This window comes from Hyla sarda, chromosome 9, assembly GCF_029499605.1.
Source record: "Hyla sarda isolate aHylSar1 chromosome 9, aHylSar1.hap1, whole genome shotgun sequence".
Lineage (NCBI taxonomy): Eukaryota > Metazoa > Chordata > Amphibia > Anura > Hylidae > Hyla > Hyla sarda.
Genome location: NC_079197.1, coordinates 5,674,306 through 5,702,230, shown reverse-complemented (window position 1 = coordinate 5,702,230; position 27,925 = coordinate 5,674,306). Strand labels below are relative to the sequence as shown.

General features: G+C 45.0%; 1 protein-coding gene across 2 annotated transcripts in view; it reads right to left on the bottom strand.

The window, feature by feature from the left end:
- Window positions 1-321: 321 nt before the first annotated feature.
- The window catches only part of RABL6 (RAB, member RAS oncogene family like 6), a 43,346-nt gene continuing 15,742 nt past the window's right edge, over window positions 322-27,925 (bottom strand). The window contains exons 7-16 of one of the 2 annotated variants that reach the window (XM_056539400.1): window positions 27,089-27,229; window positions 26,008-26,113; window positions 22,168-22,271; window positions 15,132-15,472; window positions 14,451-14,595; window positions 7,946-8,143; window positions 7,094-7,301; window positions 4,511-4,679; window positions 1,982-2,037; window positions 322-913 (exon numbers count right to left, since the gene is read on the bottom strand). In XM_056539400.1, the coding sequence (XP_056395375.1) occupies window positions 722-913; window positions 1,982-2,037; window positions 4,511-4,679; window positions 7,094-7,301; window positions 7,946-8,143; window positions 14,451-14,595; window positions 15,132-15,472; window positions 22,168-22,271; window positions 26,008-26,113; window positions 27,089-27,229 (1,660 nt within the window). In that variant the 3' untranslated portion in view covers window positions 322-721. The remainder of the gene's footprint in view (window positions 914-1,981; window positions 2,038-4,510; window positions 4,680-7,093; window positions 7,302-7,945; window positions 8,144-14,450; window positions 14,596-15,131; window positions 15,473-22,167; window positions 22,272-26,007; window positions 26,114-27,088; window positions 27,230-27,925) is intronic. The other variant, XM_056539401.1, reaches the window with a different exon arrangement.

Here is a 27,925-nt window from a genome sequence, read left to right as displayed (position 1 = left end):
AGGGCTGTGTACTCCTCCTGCTCCACAGCTGTCATGCCCCTTTCCATAGACATGAATGTTCAGAACGCCAGGGTACCGGCCATCAGATGGCTGCTGGGACCCCCCCGCGATCAGACATCTTATCTCCTATCCACTGGATAGGAGATAGAAGTCTAGGGGCGGAGTACCCCTTTAAGTGGTGCATGTCCTGGGGTGTGACCCGCCAACACAAGGGCGAGAGAAGTTAATACTGAACCTGACTATAGGGCCAATAGTGGTGACAAGTGCATGCTGGTTAACCGTGACGTTCAGGGGGGGATCCCGCAGAGAAAGACGGGTTGGTTCTAGCACAAGTTCACTAGTGAAGCGACCGCAGAGATTTCTGGGAGGGAGCGGAGAGATTCCGCAGCCTGTGGATTAGTGCACAGTACGATGGAGGTCGGAGGTGACCGGAATGAATCCAGGAGGGGACAGGACATGTCGATGCTTCCTCGCTGTTCCTCCCGAGCGCATTTTCTACCGTTTCTCGCTTTTGTAAAGTTCTGGGTGAGGAGCAAAGATCAAGATCCAAGAAAGAAGATGACGGGAGCAGAGATGGACAACCGGTTCCTCTCTCCACTAAGAGGCCTTTATGCTCCGGCTATAGAGCACCGCCATGCGGGAGAACAAGGTTGTGCTTGCTCTGGGTGGAGTGAGCGGTGAAGGAGGAAGAGACCTTAATCCAAGGAACGGCCCGCACCACCTACAGCTCCTCGTACTCTCCGCCTGAACTTGGCTTGCTGGGTCCGCCGCCCCCCAGGAAAGCCTCCAGTTCATCAAACTCTTTGTCCTTGCTCTTCTTGGGCTTTTTCTTTTTCTCCTCTTTGCCCTCCTCCTTTTCTTTGCTCTTCTTGTGTTTAGACTTTTTCTTGGTTGATTTGTCTTCTTCTGGAGCCTGTGAAGAAAGGAAGGACCAGCAAAACATTATACACCGAGAATGCTATAAGGTTACCAGCAATTAGATAGCAAATCACCCATATTCCATCAGCTTCTGCTGTCTCAGGAGGCGGGGCTAGAGTCAAGACCCAGCCACGCCTCCTGAGTGATGTCACCACCTAGGACCAGCGACATCACCCTTTCGCTGACATATACACCTTTTTGGGACATTTAGAGAAGAATGAGGTATATACAGCATGCTGCCTTGTGCTGAACAATGTTACAGGCAGAGGAGCAGACGAAATGAATACAGCAGGTGCTAAGCACAGATTGTGCGATAGTCTGCATGAGATATTCCACAGCAGCTCTGGGGAGAGAACTGAAAGGAGTGCTGTGGGAGGGGAGTAGGCAGGGTGGGAGACTGTGATAAAGAGCTGACGGAAAGCAATGTATTCTGGGAATGCATTCTGGGTACTGCCTCAAGCTGTTGCAAAACTACAACTCCCAGCATGCCCGGACAGCCGACGGCTGTCCGGGCATGCTGGGAGTTGTAGTTTTGCATCAGCTGGAGGAACCCTGGTTAGGAAACACCGCACTACTTTATATACATTGTTTCTCAACCAGGGTGCCTCCAGCTGTTGCAAAACTACAACTCCCAGCATGCTGTGACAGCTGAAGGCACCCTGGTTGGGAATCACTGGTATATAAGATAAGCTTAAAACATAGGATACCTCCTGAGATTTCTTTTTCTTCTTCTTCCCAGCATGCCCGGCTGTCAGGGCATGCTGGGAGTTGTAATTTTGCAAAAGCTGGAGGCGCACTGGTTGGGAAACACTGCTCTATGATATGCATTCCCTTGTTCTCCTCCATCTAGTAGATCATCACATGGTGTGGAGACAATATAGTACTGCAGTGTTTCCCAGCCAGGGTGCCTCCAGCTGTTGCAAACCTACAACTCCCAGCATGCCCAGACAGCCGAAGGCTGTCCGGGCACACTGGGAGTTGTAGTTTTGCAACAGCTGGAGGCGCCCTGGTTGGGAAAAAACGCATTACTGGATATAAGCTTAAAAAATAAAAGACAGGATACCTCCTTAGATTTCTTTTTCTTCTTCTTTTTCTCCTTGGAGGCTTTGCTTTCCTTTTCTAGAAAGAAAAAAAAAAGATAATCAAGTTTAAGAGGTTTAGAAAACCCTGGGCCCCAATGCAAAAACTGTAACAGGGGCCCGATGTCTACCATGTGCCATTTATTATAGTGGTGTTTTCTTATGGGGCAGAGGTGTATTTGGGGCCCCGTTGCAACTGCTACCTTGGCGTCCCCTAAAGTTATGTCCCTGGTTGTCTGTTTAGGTTCCTCGACCATAGCGGAGAGCGACTACAAAGAGCGTCTCTTGCCCTGGAGGACCCGTCCTGCTTTACACAGAACAGCCCGCTGACCTGAATGGACACTGCATAATGCTTTATTCCCCCCCGTGATGAGACACTTTGGGGCAATCCTTGTTTTCTAAAATGGTCCCAGGATTCGAAAAACAAAGCTAACTTAATAAAAGAAAACAGCACCACCCCTGTCCTCAGGTTGCTTGTGATATTGCAGCTCAGTTCCATTGAAGTAAACCGAGACACATTGTAATGCCACACACAACCTGAGGACGGGGGTGGCGCGGTTTACAGATTTTTTTCTAATCTTGGATAACCCCATAACAATGAGCTGATCACACAATGAAGGGTCCCATTGGGTTTTCCAAGAACGCATCATCTAATGGCAGGACAGGCGAGAAGTGTCTGATTAGTGGGAGTTCAACTACTGGGACCCCAAATGATCAAGAGAATGGGGGCCGCTTGTTCTCTCATCTGGAGCAGCATCGGACATGCTCACCGCTAGCCCATAAAACTATATGGGCATGATAAAGAAGGCCAAATGCTGTATCCCACAGAGATGAATGGTGCGGCAGCGCACATGTCTTACTACCGCTCATTCAACCGAGGGGACACAGGACCCCCCCCCCCATGCTTATGATCAGGAAGGGTCCCAGCAGTTGGACAGGGGATGAGTGTTCTGTTGTAAAAATCTTTTAAGGGGAACGTTCACACATCCAGGATCCTGCGCAGATTTGACGCGCAGGATTTGTAACTGTCGATTAGAAGCTGTGCTCAGTCAGTTAGTTTACACTGAAATCTGCAGCAACAAATCCTGTGCATCAAATCTGCGTATATGTGAACGCACCCTAAAAAGGTAGGCTGCGTTCACACAGCCGTCTAGACCCGTCCCGTTCTTTTCACATCCCAAAAAAAAAAAAAAAAACGGACAATAATGGATGCAAACGGATGTTATCAGTTTGTATCCGCTATTGTTCAGTTAAACAAAGTTAAATAAACAAAAAAAAATAAAAATTATTATTTTCATTCTGAGAAGTAATAACGTATTGGAAAAAAAAAAAAAAAAACGGATGACATTAAAGGTCCATCCGTTTTTCATAGACTTCAGTGTTAAATTTACTCTATATGTTTTCTTTGACGGAAGAAAAAATACTGCATGTGCCGTTTTTTCTGCCATCAAAAAAAACGGAAATGAGTGCAGACTGGTACAAACGGATGTAAAAAAAAATCCCATTGACATGAATGGTATTTTTTTAAAAGTTTTTAATCCATTTACAGCCTGCAAGAATGGAACCGAAACGGGGATAAAAAAAAAACAAAAAAAAAAACGGGGACAGACGGCCGTGTGAACGCACCCGTACTCCGGAGGAAAAACATTTTTCAACTCAGCTGGAGGCAGAAGGTTAAACAGATTTGTAAATTACTTCTATATAAAAATCTTAACCCTTCCAGTACTTATCAGCTGCTGTATGCTCCACAGGAAGTTGTGTAGATCTTTGACACCTGTCCGTGTCAGGAACTATTTAGGACAAGAGAGGTTAGCCTGCTCTGGACAGTTCCTGAAATGGACAGAGGTGTCAGCAGAGAGCACTGTGGTCAGACTGGAAAGAACTACACTACTTCCTGTGTAGTAACATACAGCAGCTGATAAGTACTGGAAGGGTTAAAGGGGTACTCCCCTGGATTTTTTTTCATTTTTTTTTTAAATCAACTGGTGCCAGAAAGTAAAACAGATTTGTAAATTACTACTATTTAAAAATCTTAATCCTTCCAGTACTTATCAGCTGCTGTATAATACAGAGCAAGTTGTATGTCTTTCTGGATTTCCTTTCTGTCTGACCACAGTGCTCTCTGCTGACACCTCTGTCCCTGTCAGGAACTGTCCAGAGCAGGAGAGGTTTGCTATGGGGATTTGCTCCTACTCTGGACAGTTCCTGACATGGACAGAGGTGTCAGCAAAGAGCACTGTGGTCAGACAGAAAGGAAATTCAAAAAGAAAATAACTTTCTCTGTATTATACAGCAGCTGATAAGTACTGGAAGGATTAAGATTTTTAAATAAAAGTAAGTTACAAATCTCTTTAACTTTTTGGCACCAGTTGATTAAAATTTTTTTTTTCCAGTGGAGTACCCCTTTAAGATTGTTATATAGAAGTAATTTACAAATCTGTATAACATTCTGGCACTAGTTGATTTGAAAGAGTACCCCTTTAAGAAGTGTGAACAGTAAAGTTTTCACTCACCTTCCTCGCTTTCCTTGGTCGCTTTTTCCTCAAATCCTAAGCCGAAAAGATCAGCGTCTTGCCTCATCTTGAAGGCCAGCACGGTGGGCTTTACCGGCTGTGCAGGGGGAGCTGAGGCCGTCTCCTCGCTCGAGCTTTCAGACATGTTGTTCAGCGCCGGGAAATCTTCCTGTAGAACCAGAATCTTAGGTTAAGGCAAGTCTATGGAATGGCAGCACTCTTTATTGCAGTTTTTCCCAACCAGGGTGCCTCCAGCTGTTGCGAAACTACAACTCCCAGCATGCCCGGACAGCCAACGGCTGTCCGGGCATGCTGGGAGTTGTAGTTTTGCAACAGCTGGAGGCACCCTGGTTGGAAAGCACTGCTCTAAGCCATTCTGTGCGGGATCCTCTGGAGGGAGAAGTAGGAGCTGGTTCCGATGCTCTTACCTGATCACTTAGTTTGAGTTCCTTAACCCCTTTTTCCGTTTTTGCACTTTCGTTTTTTCCTCCTTACATTTTAAAAATCATAACCCTTTCAATTTTCCACCTAAAAATCCATATTATGGTTTATTTTTTGCGTCGCCAATTCTACTTTGCAGTGACATTAGTCATTTTACCCAAAAATGCATGCCGAAACGGAAAAAAAAATCATTGTGCGACAAAATCGGAAAAAAACCCCCGCCATTTTGTAACTTTTGGGGCTTCCGTTTCTACGCAGTGCATATTTAGGTAAAAATGACACCTTATCATTATTCTGTAGGTCCATACGGTTAAAATGATACCCTACTTATATAGGTTTGATTTTGTCGCACTTCTGGAAAAAATCATAACTACATGCAGGAAAATTTATACGTTTAAAAATGTCATCTTCTGACCCCTATAACTTTTTTATTTTTCCACCTACAGGGCGGTATGAGGACTAATTTTTTGCGCCGTGATCTGAAGTTTTTATCGGTATGATTTTTGTTTTGATCAGACTTTTTGATCACTTTTTATTCATTTTTTTAATGGTATAAAAAGTGACCAAAATACGCTTTTTTAGACTTTGGAATTTTTTTGCGCGTACGCCATTGACCGTGCGGTTTAATTAATGATATATTTTTATAGTTCGGACATTTACGCACGCGGCGATACCACATGTTTATTTTTTTTTTTTTTTACACTGTTTTATTTTTTTATGGGAAAAGGGAGGTGATTCAAACTTTTATTAGGGAAGGGGTTAAATGACCTTTATTAACACTTTTTATTTTTATTTTTTTTGCAGTGTTATAGGTCCCATAGGGATCTATAACACTGCACACACTGATCTCTCATACTGATCATTGTTATCCCATAGGGACCTATAACACTGCACACACTCATCTTTTACACAGATCACAGGCTTGTATTAACACGCCTGTGATCAGCATTATCGGCGCTTGACTGCTCCTGCCTGGATCTCAGGCACGGGGCAGTCATTCGTCGATCGGACACCGAGGAGGCAGGTAAGGGCCCTCCCGGTGTCCGGTCAGCTGTTCGGGACGCCGCGATTTCACCGCAGCGGTCCCGAACAGCCCGACTGAGCAGCCGGGTCACTTTCAGTTTCACTTTAGAAGCGGCGGTCAGCTTTGACCGCCACTTCTAAAGGGTTAATACCGCACATCGCCGCGATCGGCGATGTGTGGTATTAGCCACGGGTCCCGGCCGTTGATGAGCGCCGGGACCGACGCGATATGATGCAGGATCGCGGCGCGATCCCGCTTCATATCGCGGGAGCCGGCGCAGGACGCAAATATACGTCCTGCGTCGTTAAGGGGTACTTCGGTGGAAAACTATTTTTTTTCAAATCCACAGGTGCCGCAAAGTTAAACAGATTTGTAAATTACTTCTATTTAAAAATCTTAATCCTTCCAGTACTTATCAGCTGCTGTATGAGCCAAAGGAAGTTGTATTTCTTTCTGGAGTTCTTTTCAATCTGTCCACAGTGCTCTCTGCTGACACCTCTGTGTGTCAGGAATTGTCCAGAGCAGGATAGGTTTGCTATGGGGGATTTTCTTGTACTCTGGACAGTTCCTGACATGAACAGAGGTGTCAGCAGAGAGCACTGTGGTCAGACTGGAAAGAAGTACACAACTTCCTGTGGAGCATACAGCAGCTGATAAGTACTGAAAGGATTAAGATTTATAAATAGAAGTAATTTACAAATCTGTATAACTTTCTGGAAAAAATGCAGAGTTGGATCCAGCTTCAATAGCAATAAAACCGTCTTTATTCAAGGGACATATGAGGAACAGCAGAGGTTACGCGTTTCAAGCGCCAAGCACTCTTAGTCATACTATGACTAAGGTATGGCAGAGCGCTTGAAACGCGTAACCTCTGCTGTTCCTCATATGTCTCTTGAATAAAGACTGTTTTATTGCTATTGAAACTGGATCCAACTCTGCATTTTTTTCCTACATCCTCGGTGTTGTCCAGCACATGGATCAGTGCTCCGGTTGTCCAGGCGGGGGGAGCTTGTTGGACTTTCCTTGTATAACTTTCTGGCACCAGTTGATAAAAAATAATAATAATAATTTGTTTCCCAGCGGAGTACCCCTTTAATGGTTTCTTACTTAGGACTCACCTTGGTCTTTGATACCGGCGCGGAATCTTCACTGTCGAAGTCCGGGTCATCCATGACAAAGGAAAGCATCTGTGTGGCTATGGGCCCCTCCTGGTCGCTGTCAGAGTCCTCCTGGACTTTCGCCTTATTATTTTTGGCTTTGCTGGAGGGCGGACCTGATGTTGGCGCCGTTTCCTGTTTCTGAGGGACTGAGGGTGGAGTCATTTTCCTGCGGCAGAAGAATATAAGTGATTATTATGGAATAACAATATAGGAGAGAAAAAGAACGAGGAGAGGACAGCGCCTCGTGTAATTCCGTGGGTATAATATCCCACATGACCCCCGTGTGACGTGCGCTCACCTGGGGTAAGTCTTGAAAAAAGTGTGTCACCCCTCCGTGTGGGGTCGGACGAGAGATCTTAGGCTGCAGTCTGCGGAACCTTGGCCAAAACACTCAGGTAGAGGTAGGCAGGAATTGTAATTACTGGAGGAGAAAAGATGTTCTGCAGCGGCGCTGCCTTTCGGAGACCAAATTCAGTTCCAGTCCGGTTAAAAAAGTATTCACATTTATTTGAGCATACATAAAACGACAGACAAGCAAGACGCGTTTCGGGGTTAAGTTACCCCTTTCTCAAATGGAAACAACTCTAATCTGCAAGTGAGAAAGGGGTAACTTAACCCCGAAACGCGTCTTGCTTGCTTGTCTGTCTTTTTATGTATGCACAAATAAATGTGAATACCTTTTTAACCGGACTGGAACTGAATTTGGTCACCGAAAGGCAACGCCGCTGCAGAACATCTTTCCTCCTCCATTAACTATTAAGGAATAGGACTGTAACGCGCATACTACATACATACCGCAACACAGCTCACCATGAAAATATCTCCGCATCAATGTCTTCATCTCTGGTGACCTGTACAGGGGCGGCGGTGTCCTCCTCATCACTGGTCAGGGTAATGTTCTTACTGGGGAGGACGGACAGAGAAGATTTCATCGCCACCTTGTCGTCAGGATCCAAGTCATCCTGGAAGCCGGCGACCATGGGGTTTGTCCCAGGTACATCCCCGTCACTGCAACCATAGAGCATCACAATGTAAGTCATGTGAGGACAAAGGTTGTCGAACCAAAGCCAAGCGTGTATGTGTATAGTGAGATCTGGAGGGGGCTAGAAGGTGTAAGGGCATCTTAATGATCTATTCACACGTACAGGATTCTGCGCAGGATTATTTGTTGCAGATTTCAATGTAAACTGAACACCGCTGGAAATCCTGTGCATCAAATCTGCGCAGAATACTGTACGTGTGAATAGACCCTAATGGGGTATTCCGGAGAAATTCCAACTCCAGACAGCACAGAAAGAACAAATATGTTCATTGTTTCAGCAGAATACTGCACATAACTGTATTACCGCCAATAGGGATGGAGCATGTCCACGCAGTCGTTGCGTTGATTCATTAAAGGGGTACTCCGGTGAAAAATAAATTATTTTAAATCAACAGGTGGCAGAAAGATAAACAGATTTGCAAATGACTTCTATTAAAAAATCTTAGTCCTTCCAGTACTTATCAGCTGCTGTATGCTACAGAGAAAGTTATTTTAAAATTTCTCTTCTGTCTGACCACAGTGCTCTCTGCTGACACCTCTGTCCATGTCAGGTACTGTCCAGAGTAGGAGCAAATCCCCATAGAAAATCTCTTTTGCTCTGGACAGTTCCTGACATGGACAGAGGTGTCAGTAGAGAGCACTGTGGTCAGACAGAAGAGAAATTTAAAAATAAAATAACTTTCTCTGTAGCATACAGCAGCTGATAAGTACTGGAAGGACTAAGATTTTTTAGTAGAAGTAATTTACAGATCTATTTAACTTTCTGGCACCAGTTGATTTAAAAAAATTGTTTTCCACCAGAGTACCCCTTCAAGGCGGCACCCGCTGCACACAGAATGTCTGTCCAGAATTTCTCTGAGCGGATATTCAGTAGTATGCATGAGCCCTTTAATAGAAAAAAAAAAAAAAAAAAAACTATACCTACCCTCCTTGTTCACCCGTAACTCCTGCTTCCTCCATGTCGGTCCCCTGCCACTCAGCCTATCAGAGGAAGGACAACGCTGTGGCCACTTGTGTAACACAGACACAAAGTAATACAGCGTGGCAGGGGCCCAACACAGAGAAGGCAGGGGCCCAACACAGAGAAGGCAGGGGCCCAACACAGAGAAAGCAGGGGCAGGGAGGGAGTGCAGAAGAGTAAGTATAGGTTTTTTAGTATTTTTATTTTTTATTTATCCCCTTAGGGACACAGACCATTTTCCCATTAAAGGGGTACTCCGGTGAAAAACTTTTTTTTTTAAATCAACTCGTGCCAGAAAGTTAAAACAGATTTATAAATTACTTCTATTAAAAAGTCTTTACCCTTCCAGTACTTTTTAGCAGCAGTATGCTACAGAGGATATTCTTTTCTTTGAATTTCTTTTTCGTCTTGACCACAGTGCTCTCTGCTGACACCTCTGTCCGTATCAGGAACTGTCCAGAGCAGGAGAAAATCCCCATAGCAAACCTATGCTGCTCTGGACAGTTCCTGACACGGACAGAGGTGTCAGCAGAGAGCACTGTGGACAAGACAAAAAAGAAATTCAAAAAGAACATTTCCTCTGTAGCATACAGCTTCTAATAAGTACTGGAGTACCCCTTTAAGGACTCAGCCCTTTTTTTGCAATTCTGAACACTTTCATTTTATGCATTAATAACTCTGGGATGCTTTTACCTTTTATTCCGATTCTGAAATGTTTTTTCGTGACATATTCTACTTTAAAAGAGTAGTAAATCTTATTTGTTACTTGCGTCCTTTCTTGGTGAAAAATCTCACAAGTTCATGAAAATTTTGCATTTTTCTAACTTTGAAACTTTCTACTTGTAAGGAAAATGGATTTTCCAAATAAATTCTATATTGATTCACATCTACAATCTGTCTATATTGTGTTTGCGTCATAAAGTTGAGATGTATTTACAGCAATTTTCAAAGTTTTCAAGAAAAATTAAAAATCTGAATTTTTCAGGGACCAATAAAAGTTGGAATTGGATTTGAGGGGCCTTTCTGTGAGAATAACCCAAAATTAGTAACCCCATTTTTTCTGAGTAAGAACACACCCCATATGTGGATGTAAAGTGCTCTGTGGGCTGTTTACAAAGCCCCCATGGTGCCAGAACAATGGAACCCGCCTCATGTGACCCTATTTTGGAAACGACACCCCTCATATAATGTTATAAGTGAGCGGTGAGCATTTACACCCCACAGGTATGTGACAGATCTTTGCAACAGTGGGCTGAGCAAATGAAAAATTACATTTTTCATTTTTACGGACCACTGTTCCAAAAATCTGTCAGACACCTGTGGGGTGTAAATGCTCACTGCATCCCTTATGACATTACATGAGGGGTGTAGTTTCCAAAATGGGGTCACGTGTCCTAGACACAAGTGTTCAGGAAGTGACCAAATGAAAAGTGCAGCTGGCCAAGACAACCTCGTAGACTCACATACAGGGGCGGACTGACCAGCAGGTCCATTCGGACCTCATCCGAAGGCCCGGACCGGAAAAGGGCCCGCTGTCTGCCGCCTGTCATGAAATATTTAACAAAAAAATATAAATTTTTTGAATAGCTGCTGTGAGGTGTTTTTTTTTGCATCGGCTCCTCCCCCAGCTCTCCGATTCCGAAGCTAGAGGTGGTGGAGGGCAGAGCAAGGGGAGAGAGGAGGTACACACCCCCTCCCTCATCTCCCCTCCCTGGGCGCAAAATTCTACCTCACACCGGGCTGCCGCGCTTAAGCCACGCCCCCTCCGCTTAAGCCACGCCACTCATGTTTCAGCGCGGCAGCGCCGAGGTTCACTGCTGCTGCCACCACCGAAGAGGAGTATGCCGGCCATACCTGTCCTCAGTGTACAGAGCCCCGCCTGTCCTCAGTGTACAGAGCCCCGCCTGTCCTCAGTGTACAGAGCCCCGCCTGTCCTCAGTGTACAGAGCCCCGCCTGTCCTCAGTGTACAGAGCCCCGCCTGTCCTCAGTGTACAGAGCCCCGCCTGTCCTCAGTGTACAGAGCCCCGCCTGTCCTCAGTGTACAGAGCCCCGCCTGTCCTCAGTGTACAGAGCCCCGCCTGTCCTCAGTGTACAGAGCCCCGCCTGTCCTCAGTGTACAGAGCCCCGCCTGTCCTCAGTGTACAGAGCCCCGCCTGTCCTCAGTGTACAGAGCCCCGCCTGTCCTCAGTGTACAGAGCCCCGCCTGTCCTCAGTGTACAGAGCCCCGCCTGTCCTCAGTGTACAGAGCCCCGCCTGTCCTCAGTGTACAGAGCCCCGCCTGTCCTCAGTGTACAGAGCCCCGCCTGTCCTCAGTGTACAGAGCCCCGCCTGTCCTCAGTGTACAGAGCCCCGCCTGTCCTCAGTGTACAGAACCCCGCTTGTCCTCAGTGTACAGAACCCTGCTTGTCCTCAATTTACAGAGCCCTCCAGAAGAAGTGCCCTGATCTCTCTGCCGGCTTTCTCACTCAACATCTGCATGGACCCAGAACAGGTTTGCCTGGCCAGGTGGGTGGCTTATGAATTGTTTAGTTGTATGTATCTTCCCCCTGCCTTTCACCGCTCCCTACATGATGGCACAGTCTGACTTATAAGTTATATATGAGATTTAACTTAAATATCTCTGACTGTACCATCGTGTAGGGGGCTGTGAAAGGCAGGGACAAGATGGAGTTCCCAGCAGCACAGAGTATTTCTAGCAGGAACTGTAGTGAAGAAGACAGTCGGCCTCACTACAGTTCCCTCCAGAAATACTCTGTGCTGCTGTGCTACTTCTTTAATAAATCTCAGAGGCCTCAGCCTCACCCGAGCAGGGGGCAAAAAAGGTAAAGTGTGTGGCTTATGAATGGACTAGTTGCTATTTTTTACCTGCCTTTCACCGCTCACTATATGATGTCAGAGATATGAGATATATATATATATATGACTGTGCCATCATGTAGTGAGTGGTAAAAGGTGCAGGTACTCCGGTGGAAAACTTTTTTTTTTTTTTTTTTATCAACTGATGATAGAAAGTTAAACAGATTTGTAAATTACTTCTATTAAAAACCTTAATCCTTCCAGTACTTATTTGCGGCTGTATACTACAGTGGAAATTCTTTTTTTTTGGATTTCTCTTCTGTTGGGACCACGGTGCTCTCTGCTGACACCTCTGTCCATTTTAGGAATTTCCTAAAATGGACAGAGGTGTCAGCAGAGAGCACTGTGGTCGTGACAGAAAAGAAATCCAAAAAGAAAAGAATTTCCACTGTAGTGTACAGCCGCTAACAAGTACTGGAAGGTTTAAGATTTTTTTTAATAGAAGTAATTTACAACTTTCTGGCACCAGTTGATCTAAAAAAAAAAAAAAAAGTTTTGGAATCAACTTAGGATCTCTGTCCCCTGTCTGTGATACCCAGCCAAGTTGGCTCCAACCTTCACTCACCTTAAAGGGGTACTACCGTGCTGACAACTTATCCCCTATCTAAAGGATAGGGGATAAGTTGCCTGATCTCGCACGCAGCACCCCGCTCTCATCAGGCCCCGGAGCGAACATCGCTCCGGGTCTGATGACTGCCGATTACGGGGCTGGAGAATCGTGACATCACGGCTCCGTCCCCATGTGATGACACGCTCCGCCCCCTCAATGTAAGTCTATGGCAGGGGGCGATACAGCTGTCTCACCCCCTGCCGTAGACTTGCATTGAGGGGGCGGAGCTGTGACGTCACGATCACTGACCCCGTCATCAGACCCGGAGCGGATGTTCGCTCCAGGGCCTGATGAGAGCGGGGTGCTGCGTGCGATATCGCGGGGGTCCCCAGCGGCGGGACCCTGCTCAATCAGGCAACTTATCCCCTATCCTTTAGAAAGGGGATAAGTTGTCAGCACGGTAGTACAGTGGTCCCTCAAGTTCCAATATTAATTGGTTCCAGGACGACCATTGTATGTTGAAACCATTGTATGTTGAGACCAGAACTCTATAGAAACCTGGTAATTGGTTCTGAAGCCCCAAAATATCATCCAAAAATAGGAAAAGGTGAGGATTAAAGAAAAATAAGTAGATAACTAATATAGATAAAGCAAATCCTTACATAGAAAAGTAAGAAAGATCTGCTGGGAGCTGTAATCACTGTCTATGTCAGTGTATCCCAAGCAGGGAGCCTTGAGCTGTTGCAAAACTACAACTCCCAGCATGCCCGGACAGCCAAAGGCTGTCCGGGCATGCTGGGAGTTGTAGTTTTGCAACAGCTGGAGCCACCCTGCTTGGGAAACACTGGTCTATGTAGAGGACAGGAGCTTCTTCAGGGTCCTGTACAGAACGCGCAATGTCCTAAAAAAGTAAAATGGAGTCGCCCTCACCTGGTGTCCAAAGGAGCAGCTAACCCTGGTACAGGTAAAGTGTACAGAACATGTAATACCTTCCTGTACTGTAGGGGGCGCTACCAGACATCAGTCAGTGCATACGCTTCAGTAATACAGGGGTTTTACCAGTAAATTGCCCATTCTGATTGGTCGGTTCTTCCGGCCATTGACACGTTGCACAGATCTGGACTGTCCGTAGCATTGTATGTTGAGTCTGGTTTCAAGTTACAATGGTCCAGAAAAGACCTTTGTATGTTGAAACTATTGTATGTTGAGGCCATTGCAGGTTGAGGGATCACTGTACCCGTTTAAGGTGAGTGAAGGTTGGAGCCAACTTGGCTGGGTATCACAGACAGGGGACAGAGATCCTAAGTTGGCATAAAAAGGAGGAGGATAGTTCAGTGTTTTTAAGCACTTTGTGTAGTTAAGGTGATTGGCACTGCCATCCCCCAAAGTACACCATAGCCTCAAGCACACTGCACCCCCCTATTCTATGACAAATAATCATGTACATACTGGGCGGGAATAGGGGCGGGGCAGAGGTGGGGCCAGGGGTGGAGTCTTGCTGGGGGCCCTTGCTTTATTTGGTCCGGGGGCCCTGAGTGGTGTCAGTCCGCACCTGCTCACATTGTAAGATTTTCTCGCTTAGCGAGCTCTTCTCCCTGACCGATAAAAACCTTTTTCGGGAAAGATTTATCAAAATCTGTCCAGAGGAAAAGTTGCTGAGTTGCCCATAGCAACCAATCAGATCTCTTCTGTCACTTTGCAGAGGCCTTTTCCAAAAATGAAAGAAGCGATCTGATTGGTTGCTATGGGCCAACTCAGCAACTTTTTGATAAATCTCCCCATTCATGTTTTAACAACATTTCAACATTTTTTTTTTTAAAGTGACAGCCCCTTTCAGAACATGTAACAACTTTCTTCCCCCACATGTTGATAGCAAAATCCTGCAGTTAAAAATGAGGCACCGACCTGTCGCTGTCTCGCCTTTCTCGTGGAGACGCTCTCCCTACCGTCGAGCTATCCTCCAGGAAGCTGCGGTCCAAGCTGTCCTCAGGTATAAAGTCTTCTACGCTTTGTACCTTCCCAGGCTGCTCTGCATGTGACAGGGTCTCTGCTGAGGAAGACAACAGGGTCACGTGATAAAAAAAATAAAAAAATATCTCTGAATTCACTAGTAAAAACTGGGACATAAGTCATGAAAGTGGTTATCATCCAGGGAAAAAACTTTTTATATATAATATATAATATATATATAATATAGATATATATATCTCTCTCAACTGGCTCCAGAAAGTTAAACAGATTTGTATATTACTTCGAATTAAAAAATCTTAATCCTTTCAGTACTTATGAGTTGCTGAAGTTGAGTTGTTCTTTTCTGTCTAAGTGCTCTCTGATGACACCTGTCTCGGGAACTGTACAGAGTAGAAGTAAATAATCCCCATAGTAAACCTCTTCTACGCTGTGCAGTTCCCGAGACAAGCAGAGATGTCAGCAGAGAGCACTGTTGTCAGACAGAAAAGAACAACAACTTCAGCAGCTGATAATTATTGGAAGGATTACTCCTTTAACCTGTAGCACACCTGTGTTAAATAGGCCTTAGGATGCCCACCGATTGACATGTATATTCCTCAGGCATGGAGGACGCACCTGGTTTGGCCGGAGGACTCTCAGGAGTGGAGGAACCAAAAAGACGGGACATGAAGCCGCGTTTCTGCTGAGGTTGCTGAGATAATGGAGGAGATGACACTGTGGAGGGAGAAGGACCAGAGACTTCAGAGACATCCAGGGCAGGGGGTGGTGGAGAAGCAGCCAGGGGAGGGGACGCAGGCACTATGGTAGGTATCTGAAGTGGCGTGCCAGGGCCAGAGCTGTCGGGAGAACCAGAGTTCATGGGGACCACTGGGAACTGAGATTCGGAGGATGGGCTTTGCCCGTTGGTCGCCACTGGAGAAGCCAGACGTTTATTATTCTCTAACATTTCCAGGAATCTGCAAAGAACATACGGGAAATTATTAACTACACGAGACAAACATCTCAAAGACAGATTGTGCAGATACAAGAGACATCATAAATCACAGAAAAATACCGCAACATGAAGGGGAAGAGAACGCCATCCTGGTAATTAGCCCGGGGTGAGTGGGAGGACGTGGTACATGTCGGGGGCGCCAACTCTGTTCAAAACATGAGGGATCTGCAGTGATTACTGTATACTATGAGGATATATAATACATGAGGGATCTGCAGTGATTACTGTATATACTATGAGGATATATAATACATGAGGGATCTGCAGTGATTACTGTATACTATGAGGATATATAATACATGAGGGATCTGTAGTGATTACTGTATACTATGAGGATATATAATACATGAGGGATCTGCAGTGATTACTGTATACTATGAGGATATATAATACATGAGGGATCTGTAGTGATTACTGTATACTATGAGGATATATAATACATGAGGGATCTGCAGTGATTACTGTATATACTATGAGGATATATAATACATGAGGGATCTGTAGTGATTACTGTATACTATGAGGATATATAATACATGAGGGATCTGTAGTGATTACTGTATACTATGAGGATATATAATACATGAGGGATCTGCAGTGATTACTGTATACTATGATATATAATACATGAGGGATCTGCAGTGATTACTGTATACTATGAGGATATATAATACATGAGGGATCTGTAGTGATCGCTGTATACTATGAGGATATATAATACATGAGGGATCTGCAGTGATTACTGTATACTATGATATATAATACATGAGGGATCTGCAGTGATTACTGTATACTATGAGGATATATAATACATGAGGGATCTGCAGTGATTACTGTATACTATGAGGATATATAATACATGAGGGATCTGTAGTGATTACTGTATACTATGAGGATATATAATACATGAGGGATCTGTAGTGATTACTGTATACTATGAGGATATATAATACATTAGGGATCTGCAGTGATTACTGTATACTATGATATATAATACATGAGGGATCTGTAGTGATTACTGTATACTATGAGGATATATAATACATGAGGATCTGTAGTGATTACTGTATACTATGAGGATATATAATACATGAGGGATCTGCAGTGATTACTGTATACTATGAGGATATATAATACATGAGGGATCTGTAGTGATTACTGTATACTATGAGGATATATAATACATGAGGGATCTGTAGTGATTACTGTATACTATGAGGATATATAATACATGAGGGATCTGCAGTGATTACTGTATACTATGATATATAATACATGAGGGATCTGTAGTGATTACTGTATACTATGAGGATATATAATACATGGGGGATCTGTAGTGATTGCTGTATACTATGAGGATATATAATACATGAGGATCTGCAGTGATTACTGTATATACTATGAGGATATATAATACATGAGGGATCTGCAGTGATTACTGTATACTATGAGGATATATAATACATGAGGGATCTGCAGTGATTACTGTATATACTATGAGGATATAATACATGAGGGATCTGTAGTGATTGCTGTATACTATGAGGATATATAATACATGAGGATCTGCAGTGATTACTGTATATACTATGAGGATATATAATACATGAGGGATCTGCAGTGATTACTGTATATACTATGAGGATATATAATACATGAGGGATCTGCAGTGATTACTGTATATACTATGAGGATATATAATACATGAGGGATCTGCAGTGATTACTGTATATACTATGAGGATATATAATACATGAGGGATCTGCAGTGATTACTGTATACTATGATATATAATACATGAGGGATCTGCAGTGATTACTGTATATACTATGAGGATATATAATACATGAGGGATCTGTAGTGATCGCTGTATACTATGAGGATATATAATACATGAGGGATCTGCAGTGATTACTGTATACTATGATATATAATACATGAGGGATCTGCAGTGATTACTGTATATACTATGAGGATATATAATACATGAGGGATCTGCAGTGATTACTGTATACTATGATATATAATACATGAGGGATCTGCAGTGATTACTGTATACTATGATATATAATACATGAGGGATCTGTAGTGATTACTGTATACTATGAGGATATATAATACATGAGGGATCTGCAGTGATTACTGTATACTATGAGGATATATAATACATGAGGGATCTGCAGTGATTACTGTATACTATGAGGATATATAATACATGAGGGATCTGCAGTGATTACTGTATACTATGATATATAATACATGAGGGATCTGCAGTGATTACTGTATACTATGAGGATATATAATACATGAGGGATCTGCAGTGATTACTGTATACTATGAGGATATATAATACATGAGGGATCTGCAGTGATTACTGTATACTATGAGGATATATAATACATGAGGGATCTGCAGTGATTACTGTATACTATGATATATAATACATGAGGGATCTGCAGTGATTACTGTATACTATGATATATAATACATAAGGGATCTGCAGTGATTACTGTATACTATGATATATAATACATAAAGGATCTGCAGTGATTACTGTATACTATGAGGATATATAATACATGAGGGATCTGCAGTGATTACTGTATACTATGAGGATATATAATACATGAGGGATCTGCAGTGATTACTGTATACTATGAGGATATATAATACATGAGGGATCTGCAGTGATTACTGTATACTATGATATATAATACATGAGGGATCTGCAGTGATTACTGTATACTATGATATATAATACATGAGGGATCTGCAGTGATTACTGTATACTATGATATATAATACATAAGGGATCTGCAGTGATTACTGTATACTATGAGGATATATAATACATGAGGGATCTGTAGTGATTACTGTATACTATGAGGATATATAATACATGGAGGGATCTGTAGTGATTACTGTATACTATGAGGATATATAATACATGAGGGATCTGTAGTGATTACTGTATACTATGAGGATATATAATACATGAGGGATCTGCAGTGATTACTGTATACTATGAGGATATATAATACATGAGGGATCTGCAGTGATTACTGTATACTATGAGGATATATAATACATGGAGGGATCTGTAGTGATTACTGTATACTATGATATATAATACATAAGGGATCTGCAGTGATTACTGTATATACTATGAGGATATATAATACATGAGGGATCTGCAGTGATTACTGTATACTATGATATATAATACATGAGGGATCTGCAGTGATTACTGTATATACTATGAGGATGCTGTCCGGGCATGCTGGGAGTTGTAGTTTTGCAACATCTGGAGGTCCGCAGGTTGAAGACCACTGAGAAGGGATTGACAGGTGGAGATGGACGGCCGGGACCATCCCCCTCACAGCTAAAGTCAGAAATATTTGTTTGTTCACTCAAGTATAAGCCGAGGGGGGCGTTTTCAGCACGAAATATCGTGCTGAAAAACTCGGCTTATACAGTGACCCCTCGACCTACGATGGCCCCGACATACCATATATATATATACAGTGACCCCCCGACCTACGATGGCCCCGACATACCATATATATAGTGACCCCCCCGACCTACGATGGCCCCGACATACCATATATATACAGTGACCCCCCGACCTACGATGGCCCCGACATACCATATATATAGTGACCCCCCCGACCTACGATGGCCCCGACATACCATATATATCCATATATATATATATATACAGTGACCCCCCTGACCTACGATGGCCCCGACATACCATATATATATATACAGTGACCCCCCGACCTACGATGGCCCCGACATACCATATATATAGTGACCCCTCGACCTACGATGGCCCCGACATACCATATATATCCATATATATATATACAGTGACCCCCCGACCTACGATGGCCCCGACATACCATATATATAGTGACCCCTCGACCTACGATGGCCCCGACATACCATATATATAGTGACCCCCCCGACCTACGATGGCCCCGACATACCATATATATAGTGACCTCCCCGACCTACGATGGCCCCGACATACCATATATATACAGTGACCCCCCCAACCTACGATGGCCCCGACATACCATATATATACAGTGACCCCCCCCGACCTACGATGGCCCGACATACCATATATATACAGTGACCCCCCCCTGACCTACGATGGCCCCGACATACCATATATATACAGTGACCCCCCCGACCTACGATGGCCCCGACATACCATATATATACAGTGACCCCCCCGACCTACGATGGCCCCGACATACCATATATATATATATATATATATATATATATATACAGTGACCCCTCGACCTACGATGGCCCCGACATACCAAATATATATATACAGTGACCCCTCGACCTACGATGGCCCCGACATACCATATATACATACAGTGACCCCCCCGACCTACGATGGCCCCGACATACCATATATATACAGTGACCCCTCGACCTACGATGGCCCCGACATACCATATATATAGTGACCCCCCCGACCTACGATGGCCCCGACATACCATATATATACAGTGACCCCCCCGACCTACGATGGCCCCGACATACCATATATATATATATACAGTGACCCCTCGACCTACGATGGCCCCGACATACCATATATACATACAGTGACCCCCCCCGACCTACGATGGCCCCGACATACCATATATATATACAGTGACCCCCCCGACCTACGATGGCCCCGACATACCATATATATACAGTGACCCCTCGACCGACGATGGCCCCGACATACCATATATATACAGTGACCCCTCGACCTACGATGGCCCCGACATACCATATATATATACAGTGATCTCCCGACCTACGATGGCCCCGACATACCATATATATATATATATATATACAGTGACCCCCCCGACCTACAATGGCCCCGACATACCATATATATATATATACAGTGACCCCCGACCTACAATGGCCCCGACATACCATATATATACAGTGACCCCCGACCTACGATGGCCCCAACATACCATATATATACAGTGACCCCCCGACCTACGATGGCCCCGACATACCATATATATACAGTGAGCCCCGACCTACGATGGCCCAGACATACCATATATATACAGTGACCCCCCGACCTACGATGGCCCCGACATACCATATATATACAGTGACCTCCCGACCTACGATGGCCCCGACATACCATATATATACAGTGACCCCCCGACCTACGATGGCCCCGACATACCATATATATATATACAGTGACCTCCCGACCTACGATGGCCCCGACATACCATATATATACAGTGACCCCCGACCTACGATGGCCCCGACATACCATATATATACAGTGACCTCCCGACCTACGATGGCCCTGACATACCATATATATATACAGTGACCCCTCGACCTACGATTGCCCCGACATACCATATATATACAGTGACCCCCGGACCTACGATGGCCCCGACATACCATATATATAGTGACCCCTCGACCTACGATGGGCCCGACATACCATATATATATATATACAGTGAGCCCCGACCTACGATGGCCCTGACATACCATATATATACAGTGACCCTACGATGGCCCCGACATACGATCATTTCAGCATACGATCACTCTCAGAGTCCATCACATGGTGAAGGCAGCATCAACATACGATGCTTTTTTAAGTCGGGGCCATCGCATAAACGTCTATCCTCCAGCGCAGACTGCTTCAGCTGCCCCCGGATAGCTGTTTACGGTGCCCCGTGTGGTCCGCTGACGATCACTTACCTGTCCTCGGGGCTCCGGCGCGTCCTCTTCGGGATCCCCTGCATCGTCGGCGCTCTCCATTGTCGTCATCACGTCGCTGCGCACGCCGTCCCGTCATCCAATAGGAGCGGTGTGCGTAGCGACGTGATGGCGGCGACGGAGAGCGCGGATGCCGGGGAAGCAGAGGCCTTACCAGAGTGTCGGGGACACCTCAGGGATGCGGCGACAGCGATGGACGGCGACATCCCAGGCAGCGGTGATAAGTGGTGACGGTCCGGAGCGGCGGGGACAGGCGAGTACAACTTCCTCTAACACTGGTCTTCAACCTGCGGACCTCCAAATGTTGCAAAACTACAACACCCAGCATGCCCGGACAGCCAACGGCTGTCCGGGCATGCTGGGTGTTGTAGTTTTGCAACATCTGGGGGTCCGCAGGTTGTAGACCACTGTCCTATACTTTACATTGCACGGATCCCTCAACATACGATGGTTTCAACAAACGATGGTCCATTTGGAATGAATTACCATCGTATGTTGAGGGACCACTGTACTCGAGTACATACGGTATTCACAGAGTAATAGACTAAAATTTTACTTTTATTAATTACCCATAAAAAAACATAGGGTTGTTAATAGGGTAATTAATAAAAGTGACATTTTAGTCTATTATTCTGTGAATAATATGTCCCACATCCTCATATAAAACAAACTTCTCTAGCTCCTGAGTCCAGGCTGCCTCCATAAATTACACGGATACCCATTGACTCAAATAGCTGTGTTATCTCCCTCGCTGATCCAGTGTCAGGGGGGGGGGGGGGGGGTGATCAGCTGACCAAAGTAGACAACCCATCTAAGCCAACCCCAACCTCCCCTCTCCGCTCGACACCCCTGCAACAAGCAGCGACCTACATTTCGTAATTCTGGTCCTCCGTCTCTTGTTGGACTGAGAGCTCCTCGAGCGTGGCATCGATGTCCAGCTGGTTCGTTTCCAGTTGTCGTAACAAGGTTTCTCGCTGTGGGACACGACAAAAAAAAAAAAAAGATAACAACCGAAATGTCAGAGGGAGCTAAACCGGGTGCAGATGTTTTACCATTAACATGAGACATGAAAAAAAAAGCCAGGACCTTTAACTCTATATTACTGGAAGACTGGGGGGGGCGGGTCCCTTGGTGTAAGCAATGACTTTCAGAAACATAAGGGTTAACAGTGTCAGATTCAATCCAGTATTAAATAAGTAAGTAAGGTGGAGCAGGTATCATTTCCCGGCGGCTAAATTTACACTCTTAGTTACGGTCACCAGAGCATTGGTGGGGACTGTAACTCCAGACATGGTGCGGAGCTAATGCGGTAACTTCAGATGCTCCTATGGCAGTGTTTCCCAACCAGGGTGCCTCCAGCTGTTGTAAGACGACAACTCAAAGCCTGCCCGGAGAGCTCAAGACTGGAGCCACCCTGGTTGGCAAACACTGCATATGCTGGAAGTTGTAGTTTTACATCAGCTTGATGCAGGGTGTTTGGGAAACAGTGTCCTATGGTCTCAGATGTAGGTAGAACATATACAGCGCTCCCTCAAGTTACAAGATTAATTGGTTCCAGGACGACCATTGTATGTTGAGACCATAACTCTATGGAAACCTGGGAATTGGTGCTGAGGCCCCAAAATGTCATCCAAAAATAGAAAAAAGTGAGGATTAAAGAAAAATAAGTAGATAACTAATAGAGATAAAGCAAATCCTTACATATAAAAGTAAAGATCTGCTGGGAGCTGTAATCACTGTCTATGTAGAGGACAGGAGCTTCTTCAGGGTCCTGTACAGAACACACAATGTCCTAAAAAAATATAATGAAGCCACCCTCACCTGGTGTCCAAAGGAGCTGCTAATCCTGGTACAGGTAAAGAGTACAGAACATGTAATACCTCCCTATACTGTTGGGGGCGCTACCAGACACCAGTCAGTGCATACACTTCAGTAATACAGGTAAAGAGTACAGAACATGCAATGCCTCCCTGTACTGTAGGGGGCGCTACCAGACACCAGTCAGTGCATACACTTCAGTAATACAGGTAAAGAGTACAGAACATGTAATACCTCCCTGTACTGTAGGGGGTGCTACCAGACACCAGTCGCTGCATACACTTCAGTAATACAGGTAAAGAGTACAGAACATGCAATGCCTCCCTGTACTGTAGGGGGCGCTACCAGACACCAGTCAGTGCATACACTTCAGTAATACAGATAAGGAGTACAGAACATGTAATACCTCCCTATACTGTTGGGGGCGCTACCAGACACCAGTCAGTGCATACACTTCAGTAATACAGGTAAAGAGTAAAGAACATGCAATGCCTCCCTGTACTGTAGGGGGCGCTACCAGACACCAGTCAGTGCATACACTTCAGTAATACAGGTAAAGAGTACAGAACATGCAATGCCTCCCTGTACTGTAGGGGGCGCTACCAGACACCAGTCAGTGCATACACTTCAGTAATACAGGTAAAGAGTACAGAACATGCAATGCCTCCCTGTACTGTAGGGGGCGCTACCAGACACCAGTCAGTGCATACACTTCAGTAATACAGGTAAAGAGTATAGAACATGCAATACCTCCCTGTACTGTAGGGGGCGCTACCAGAAACCAGTCAGTGCATACACTTCAGTAATACAGGTAAAGAGTACAGAACATGTAATACCTTCCTGTACTGTAGGGGGCGCTACCAGACACCAGTCAGTGCATACGCTTCAGTAATACAGGTAAAGAGTACAGAACATGTAATACTTCCCTGTACTGTAGGGGGCGCTACCAGACACCAGTCAGTGCATACACTTCAGTAATACAGGGGTTTTACCAGTGAATGCCCATCCTGATTGGTTGGTTCTTCCAGCCATTGACACGTTTCACAGATCTGGACTGTCTGTACATTGTATGGAGTCTGGTTTCAAGTTACGATGGTCAAGAAAAGACCATTGTATGTTGAAATTATTGAGGCCACTGTAAGTTGAGGGATCACTGTACATAGGAAAGCTCTATGAGAAAAAAGAAAGAAGCTGCCCTGACATATTACAGTGTTTCCCAACCAAGGGGCCTCCAGCTGTTGCAAAACTACAACTCCCAGCATTCTGGGACTGGTAGGGAAACACTGGTCTAACACATTGATGGCAGTCACCGAACTTTGACATTGGTTCCTGGGAAATTTCTATTGCTCCCCACTAACAACAATTATAACACACATATTATATATATAATTATTACCCATATACAGGATAGGTAAAAATAATATATGATACTTAAAAAGGAACCAAGTATTAGATTTTACCACATATAACACTTGGCAATGCGTTATTTATGGTAAAATCTTTGCCCTCACAATCCCTCAGGGATGTTTTTGCCGTAATGACGCTCCCTCGGCGTGATTGACAGCCCACGTCACCGCTCTGCTCCGCCTGCTTATGTTATGCGCTGCAGTGGCTGGAAGGTAGAGGGTAATGCCGGGTGTCAGGCACGATCCACTGGAAGAAACCCGCTTAAAACGGAAAGGTTATGAAAGTTGCTTTAAAGGGGTACTCTGGTGCTTAAACATCTTATCCCCTATCCAAAGGATAGGGGATAAGATGCCTGATCGCGGGAGTCCCGCAGCTGGGGACCCCCGGGATTATGCACGCGGCACCCCGTTTGTAATCAGACACGGAGCGTGTTCGCTCCGGGACTGATTACCGGCGACCGCAGGGCCGGCGGCGTGTGACGTCACGCCTCCGCCCCCATGTGACGTCATGCTCCGCCCCTCAATGCAAGCCAACGGGAAGGGGCTTGATAGCTATCACGCCCCCTCCCTGGGACTCCCGCGATCAGGCATCTTATCCCCTATCCTTTGGATAGGGTGATAAGATGTTTAAGCGCCGGAGTACCCCTTTAATCGCCAAAAGTACACAGACGCGTTTTGAGGTATCACATCCTCTTTCTCGAAACTTGTCTGTGTACTTTTGGCGATTAAAGCAACTTACATAACCATTCCGTTTGAAGCAGGTTTCTTCCAATGGATCGCGCCTGACACCCGGCATTACCCTCTACCCTCCAGCCACTGAATTGCATCCATCGGTCCGGGGGAACCCGTGATACCGATTCCGGGGAGGCAGCACCACTACTACGGATATACCATCATGCTTTTATAAGTTGTTGTGTCTTGGGAAACACAACAACTAAAGGTGAGCAGTTTTTTTTATTGAGCTACCACCTTTTTCACTCCTTCTATTGAAATACTACTCTATGGGAAAATCTGCACTCTTCCCCCCCCCCCCCCCCCCCCCCGTTTAGCTCCCCTACTACGTTTGGTCAAGCATACATGGGTTCTGAATGAGCAGAGGAGGGAAGCAGCTGCCCGACTCCTCCGTCCCCTACAGACCCTTCTGGCATCTGCCTGACTACATTGAGAACAAGAAGGTCGGCCATGTTGTAACAGATCTGCCTTATCCTTTTTCACCCTGATATCTGTCATCCGGGGAGAGGTAGGAGGTTCCTCTCTACACATTAGACCAGTATCTAATGCAAGTTCAGTGACCATTACCTCAATGCAGTGTTTCCTAACCAGAATGCCTCCAGCTGTTGCAAAACTAAAACTCCCAGCATGCCCGGACAGCCTTCGGCTGTCCGGGCATGCTGGGAGTTGTAGTTTTGCAACAGCTGGAGGCATTCTGGTTAGGAAACACTGCCTCAATGTGTATGGCTGCCTTTATTGTGACTTAGGGTCTTACCTGAAGCTGCAGAAAGGGAATGTTAAAAAATTTGTGCAAGTATTTCAGCCCAAAGCTGTTCTTCATGGAAGACTCAGCATAACGGATGTAGGAGGAACCGGGGCGCCTGTGGGGGAAGCGGAGAAGTAATAGAGTTATTATCTAGCGATACAAATGACTGGGGTACGTGGATAAAAGATGCATTTCATTTAATTAATTAATATAACAACAAGTCAGAAAAAATTAATAATAAACAAATAAATACTTGTAGGGTACCCTGGAACCAGGCCTAATACTGGCATCAGCTAAAAGTACAGTAAACAATGAGGGGCACACAGCCTCTATGATCAGCTGATTCATGGGGATGCCGGATCCAATACTAATCATCTATCCTAAGGGGGGGGGCAACATTCCTGTAGGGCAGGGGGACCATTTAAAAGGGGTATTCCGGCTCTATACATCTTATCCCCGATGCATGATCGTAGGGGTCCCGACGCTGGGGACCCCCGTGATCTCGGTGCAGCCACTGGCATTCTGTGCCGGGCGCTGTCTCCGAGACGTGGACGTGATGTCACAGCCACCCCACCTCCATTCATGTCTATGGGAGAAAGCGTGGTGTGACATCACTAGGGGGCGTGGCTGCGACGTCCCCGTCTGAGGCAGCGCCCGGTACAGAATGCTCAGCGGCGGGACCCCTGCGATCATACATCTTATCCACTATCCTTTGCATAGGGGATAAGATGTATAAAGCCGGAATACCCCTTTAAATACTGATAACAGAGTTTCACTAAAGTGGCACATCTCCTCGCTCTCACCTAGATTCTCCTTGACTGGTTTACAGGAGCAGACAAGAAAAATAAGGGACTAAGGCCGGGTTCACACAACAGAAAATCAGCCTGAAGAAATTCCAAGCGGACATTCCGTGCATGGCAGGCGCCAACCGAACCTGTCGGCACTAGGGCCGCACGGACAATGCCATTCCCCATAAATGGCAATACATTTCCAAGAGGATTCTGCCGAAAGAATGAACTCAGAATCTGCCCTGTAGGTATACACGTTACATACCAAACAAATGCAGCCGAAACGTCGTCTTCTCACTCACCGGTTCAGGCTCTGTATAAAGTCTCGCACATCATCGGGCAGGATGACCCTGTGCTCCCCCATATCACGATGATTTCCAAGCACACATACAGGAACATGGCTAGGGACCTTCGGCAGCTCCCGCATGATGTAGTTAAAGGTCCTGAAGACCATGAAAAAGAAAAGAAAGTGGATTGTCAGATCTAAAGTAAAGAGAATTCCCCCCCACTGGCTTTGTGCCCATTACCATCCCCTAGATCTGATTATCTTTAAAGGGGTACTCCGGTGGAAATTATTTTTTTTTTTTAAATCAACTGGTGCCAGAAAGGTATACAGATTTGTAACTTAATTCTATTTAAAAATCTTAATCCTTCCAGTACTTATTAGCTGCTGAATATTATAGAGGAAATTCTTTTCTTTTTGGAACACAGAGCTCTCTGCTGACATCACGAGCACAGTGCTCTCTGCTGACATCTCTGTCCATTTTACGAACTCTCCAGAGCAGCATATGTTTGCTATGGGGATTTTCTCCTACTCTGGACAGTTCTTAAAATGGACAGAGATGTCAGCAGAGAGCACTGTGGTCGTGATGTCAGCAGAGAGCTCTGTGTTCCAAAGAGAAAATAATTTACTCTGTAGTATTCAGCAGCTAATATGTACTGGAAGGATTAAGATTTTTTAATAGAAGTAATTTACAAATCTTTTTAACTTTCTGGTACCAGTTGATAAAAAAAAAATAAATAAATAAAAAAAAAAAAAAAAAAAAAAAGATAAATTCCACCCGAGTACCCCTTTAAAGGGGTACTCCACTGCCCAGTGTTCGGAACATTTAGTTCCGAACACTGGGTGCGTGCTGCGG